At 50.6% G+C, this 6,000-nt stretch overlaps 1 protein-coding gene across 1 annotated transcript in view; it reads right to left on the minus strand.

Moving 5' to 3' along the window:
• RNF217 (ring finger protein 217) overlaps positions 1-4,059 on the minus strand; it is a 136,085-nt gene extending 132,026 nt beyond the window's left edge. Inside the window, exon 1 of the mRNA XM_032651703.1 lies at positions 3,046-4,059. Within this exon, the coding sequence (XP_032507594.1) occupies positions 3,046-3,921 (876 nt within the window). The 5' untranslated portion in view covers positions 3,922-4,059. The remainder of the gene's footprint in view (positions 1-3,045) is intronic.
• Between the last annotated feature and the right edge of the window lie 1,941 nt (positions 4,060-6,000).

Here is a 6,000-nt window from a genome sequence, read left to right on the forward strand (position 1 = left end):
CAATATTCCAACTCACATTTAGTATGCATTTTTAATGTCTGCATAAAATGCTTAACAGGGACTCTGCTTTGTTTTCTTAAATGATGTTAAATAATACTCTATTTGGCACAGATCCAAAAGATGATGAAAAAAGTCACTAATAACTTTTTATTTCAAATATATCATTTTACTTTAAAAGGTCTTAAAAGAGTCTTGCACGTTCAAGCTTGACAGATTTACTTCTGTCAAAACCAAAATGCCTCATAAAATGAGAAACAGGGCACTCTCCATGCCCTTTGACCTGGTTCAGTAATGCAACAAAACAACTCTGCAGTTTGATTTTGTTTTGCTTTAGAATTGGTGTGTCATTACAGACCATGGTCTGCAATCCCATTTCATTGATGAGGAAATTAAGACACAGAGAGGTTAAGTGATGTGGAAACACAGACTCTAAGTAGAAGGGACCTAATCATTAACACAGATCAGAATTATAACCACAGGCCTAGTTTTATCCAAGTGAAAGAAATGCCATTTTTGTATAAGCTGAAAGTTTGTTTAAAAACTCTTTAATTCTAAGTTTAATAACAAACTTAGCAAACCTATTATTTTTGTCTACTTTAAGTCTTTGTCTTTTGTCTTAAACATCGAGAATCTCAGAGTAGAATTCAGTGCTCAAGCAGATCACCTCCTTCTAGCCGTAGTTTCTGGGGGCAGTTTCATCCTCTCTTTGTTGCTCAGCTCTTCATAAACTCAATAACTAATTAGTTGAGCATCTGTTATGTGTCAGACAACATTCTAGGTGCTAATGCCACAGTAGGGAACAAATCATGTGAAAACTCCTGTCTTCATGGAAATCAACTGCATAAGTACAAGGCAGAGTATTTTTATCACTATGGAGAAAATAAATAGCTGGAAAGGAGATCTAGAGTGGGGGGTGAGGCTCAACTTTGGGTGACCACCAAACAGGTGGTCAGTGAAGGTCACACAGGTGACATCTGCATACAGACCTGAGAAGGAGAAGGGGAAGGAGTAAGCAAGGGAATGGGGGGTGGGGGCGACTCCAGGGGGATAGTCCAGGCTCAAGGAACAACACACACAAAGCCCTGAAGTGGAAGCATGCCTGGCCTGCATGATTCATCTTTTTGTTTTTTATTATTTCAAATAAAGTGTATTTTTTCTTTATTGAAAGTTCTGCCAAATACTTCAGAAGAAGGTCAGGAACATACATACAATCCTAAATACTGCCGACAACCTTCAGATACTACATTACTTCAGAGGAGCTTTTCCCAGTTGTGCATGGCAATGATTCTTCACTCACCTTGCCACCCTCCACTCCCCACCCCCATTCCTTCTCTTTCTCCACTGGAGATCAAAACACTGACTTCCTAAAACTAACTTATGGTGGCAAAAAAAATTTTGCTTTGGGGAAAGGGCCCACCTTAAAGGAATCAAACTGCAGAGTACCCCAACCTATAATGACCACCTCCCTTGAACTTCTAAACCCACTGCATCTGTATCCAGCCCTTAAGAGTAAGTGCTACATGATATTGTTACTCCGCTTACATCTTATTATATGCTACCTTGTATTTGTGTACACATCTTGTATACACACAAGGGGACTTCCTTGGAGCAGGGCCCATACCTTGGGAATGTCTGAATCCCACCACAGGGCTTTGCACATGGATGGCACCAATATCTGTTGGGCTGTTTGACAGTGATGTCATAGAAACTGACACGATGGGCAGCAGGCTTTCCTCCTTTTTCAAGCATCTGTCTGCCAATAACGCATGAAAGAGACATCATAGTCTCTCACAGGCGTTTGGATAATCTCAGCCATCTTGGCCAAGTCACTGTTTGTGTAACATTCCATTCTGTCTAAATTCCCCTTTGCGTTTGCCGTTGGGCACGTTACACACTTTCAGTCTAGACACAAGCATGGATTAGCCACAATACACAGAGCAACTGCACCGTGTGAAATCCTCTTCAGTTCGCTTCAGCCAATGTTATTCAACACTATTATGGGAAAGGATACCAACATGAAACTACCAGACACAGGGGCTATAAAACCCTGTCCATACAGTCTAGCCGGACAAACAGACACATATGGAACAACCTCAGTGCATGCAAGACATGCAGAAGTATTTTGAAATACTTGGCCTGGGGGGTGAGGTAAGGCTTCACGGAAAAGTTGGCACCTGAACAGCCAGAGTTTTGAAAGATGAATAGGCGTCGGACAATCAGACATGGGATCAAAGGGCATTCCGGATTGTGCAAAACACTGGCAGAAACATAACAGACTGAAAACTGCGGGAAGGACGCATTCACCACCAGGGAAGGAAAGCCGGTCTACTGCACTCTTAAACTTTCCAAGAAAAAAAACAAGTTTTCAAATAAGGAGCTGAGGAGGAAAGTTTCACCAGCACTTGTTTTGTTAAGCCTCTTAGCCTTGCTTTGCTTTGTTTTGCTCTTTCTGTTTTGTTCCCTCTCAGAGAAATAAAGCACTCTGCTGGCATAAAACTTCAGTGAGAAAAAGTACTTCAACTTAACTGAGAAAAAGGAAACTGAAAAGCGGACCAGGGCCAAGGAGAATAAATAAATTAGTAACACTTTTTCTGGATTATCTAAATGGAGCAAAATTTCAAATTCGGTATCATTCATTGCAACTCCTCTCTCCACCAACTCAATACATATTTATTTTATGCCCACTATTTGTTAGTTTCTGGGATACCAGGCCTCTGAGGCACTCTCATTGCCCTCCTCTTTGAGCAAGCTCCTTGCCTGCAATCTAATAAAAGAAATAGCAGAAGGCAATTCACTTGTACCCTGTTCCTTCTATGGTTGCCAATCAAAGATCGAAGCTCAAGCAGAGCTAAATTCCAGTCAAGTTAACCAGCGAAGACAAACACACTTAAACCAACAACCGAGATGTAAGAAACTGACAGAGGTCCTCCATAAGGGTGTTCATCACCTCTTCCTGTGAGCAGGGAGCTGGCGAGCTGGACTTCCTGGCCAGTGATTTGGAATGCTGAATGGGGGACAGGGGAGGGACAGAGGGGCTGAGGTTACCTGGGAGCTCAGGTAGACTTTGAGGCACTCCTCGCACACGGCCTTCTTGCAGCAGGGCAAGGGCTTGATGGGCTTGTCTTCCAGGCACACCCGGCACATCAGCACCATGAGGGGCGCATAGGGATCCCCGACCCCACCCAGGCCAGAGTAGGGTGGAGCTCCCAGCAGGCTGGGCACGGAGAACGGCTCGGGCGCCAGGTAGAACTCCAGCTCGATGCTGCCGCCGTCGGGGGACAGGGTGTCCGCTGGGAGCGACAGCCGGGGGCTGGGGAAGGAGGAGGGGGTGCTGGGAGGGTTGGTCACCGGCGGAGCCCGGGGTGGCGACGCGGGCAGCGAGAGCCGCTCCGCCGAGGGGACCTCGGGCAGGTCGTTCTCCACGCAGAACACGGAGCAGAAGACTTGTCTCTTGGCGGGGGGCGGGCGCCGCTGGCCCAGCACGTCCAGGACCAGTCCGTCTGGGGCCCCGACGCGGGTCCGGGGCTCCGGCTGCTCGCCGGGGGGCGCCTCCTGCTGTTCATCCCCTCTCTCGCTTCGGTCCCTCGCTTCCTCCTCCTCCTTTGCCAGCTGCTGTTGCAAAGCCCGGGGGTTGAGGGGCCCGGTGTAGGCCAGTCCTGCGGGCTGCGCCGGTGCCTGGTTCTTCTTCCAGCTCGGGGCCCCCCGGCTTCTCGCGGGCTCCGGGACGCTCGTGTCCGCGCAGCCCGAGTCGCTTCCGCAGCTGTCGCCGCTCGGCTCGGCGGAGGAGGCGCGCGGCCCGGGCGCCCCGGTGCTGTCCCCCGGCGGCCTCGGGGGCTCGGGGTGGCCCGTGGCGCCGCCAGGGGGGGTACGCGCCTCCAGGGGCCCGCCGCTGTCGCTCACCGTGCTCTGCTCCTCGCCCATAGCCGCCCGCGGCCGAAGCCGCCGCCGCCCATCCAGCCGCCGGGACCCCCACCCGGCGCCGGCGGGCAGCGGGGGCAGCGGCTCGGCTCGACTCGCGGCTCCGCTTCTGCTTCCGGGTCCCTCCTCCGGGGCTGGGACGCCCCGAGCTCCCTCAGGGGAGCCCGTGCTCCCGGGCGGCGGCGCGCGGGGAGCCCGGCCCGGCCCGCTGCTCCTCCTCCTCGTCCTCCTGGTTCTCCCGCGCGGCCGGGCACCGCCTCGGGGGCGCCGAGGGCCGCTCGCTCTGGCCGCCGGCGCGCCCGCCCCACATGCAGGTCGGGGCGGCGCCGCGGCCCCCGGGAGCCCCTGGAGGGACAGAAGGGTCCGGAGGGAGGAGGCCGTCAGTCCCGCGCCATCGCCGGTCCCCGCTGGGGGCCGGGCGGCCGGAGGGCGGTGGTCAAAGGGTCGAGGGGCCTGTGGCGCCGCCGCGGCGCGCACCAGGAGGGGCAGCCGGAGCGCGAGCCAGCCGCCGCGGCCTCTGGGGGAGAGGCCGGAGCACGCGACCTCCCGCTCCCGCTCCTCGCGCTTCACCTAGCGCCCTCCTCACCGCCCCTCACCCCACCCCTTTGGCACACACCTCCCCACACGTACACACGCGCGCGGGCACCGCGCACTCACTCACGCACACCCCGAGTGGGTGTGATCTCAGACCAGGATGCGCTCTCGCCCCCAGGGTTCACGCTCGGCCTCCACTAAACCCTCCAGAGCCGGCAGGCTGCCCTTCGGGCTACGCTTTGAGCAGAACTTCCTACAAAACTCCTCTTTACTGAAAGCTAGAACTAGAAAACCCTGGCTAGTTAGGATTTTGGTTTCGCTTGTTTCTCTTGCGTTCGTCCAATTTTAAATCCTCCGAAGAGGGAGTTCAGAGAATTAACGCTAGGAATTATTAGTTCAAAATGCTGTGTATACTGCTTTCTGCTTAATGAGGTAGGAAGGATGTTTGAAACCCACAAAAGTGCCAAAAGCACGTTTAACCTACTCCTTTAACTAGAATCCTTATGAGAGCTGGTAAATAACGAATTTAAGATTTATCCCCCTTCCCTTCTTTTCGATGTCCTCTTAGGAACTTTTTTTTTGTTTTAACCCTTTGAATATTCCAAAATGGGTAGCATTAAGGTAGTAAGATGGTCTGGCCTAATTAATAAACCGGATCGTTGGAAATCATGAAAAGTTTCATTAGCACAACCATATTTATCCCCAAAACCGTTTCCAAGACAACAATTATAGTTGAGCCAGAACTTAATTATGTGTTGATCTATCTTTATTTTCCAGGAAGTATTAGTCACCCAGACTGGTGCATGTTAGTTCCCTAAAGCCAATGAAAACATTTTTGGGAAGCCAACCTTTGTTTTTTTCATCGAGAGGGAATTCAATTTACACATTCATGTAATAGGAAGGAGCTGTGAAGTGTGTAGAAACTTTTATCTTGAAGTTGATATTGGGTTGTTCTAAAATATTTTCCAAATCAGATAACAAATGCTAGAAAGATGACTAGCTATGCAGTACGAAGAAAGGAGGGTAACACCAAACATGTCCATCATGTATGTCTGATGTTCAGCGGCACCACAAATGGATGAATCTAATCAATCAGTCTAAATGCCCACCTCATTGATCAGTCTGACCCAAGAATGAAGAATTCTTACTTGGAAGATTAAATGCTATTTAGGGATTTTTTTTTTTTTTCACCTTGGCTAATTGATTTCCTAGTAACTGTTATTTTTTTCCCAAATGATCCTAGTGTTTATTGTTTTAAAGGCAGGGACAAGAAGCCTACATGTTTGTGTCTTTTTTTTTTTTTTTTTTTTTTGCTGTATGCGGGCCTCTCACCATTGTGGCCTCTCCCGTTGCGGAGCACAGGCTCTGGACACACAGGCTCAGCAGCCATGGCTCACGGGCCCAGCCGCTCCATGGCACGTGGGATCTTCCCAGACCGGGGCATGAACCCGTGTCCCCTGCATCGGCAGGTGGACTCTCAACCACTGCGCCACCAGGGAAGCCCTGTGTCTTTTTTTGTATGCCATCTGTTAACTACTTTTCTATTCT

Source organism: Phocoena sinus, chromosome 12 (genome assembly GCF_008692025.1).
Source record: "Phocoena sinus isolate mPhoSin1 chromosome 12, mPhoSin1.pri, whole genome shotgun sequence".
NCBI classification, from domain to species: Eukaryota; Metazoa; Chordata; class Mammalia; order Artiodactyla; family Phocoenidae; genus Phocoena; species Phocoena sinus.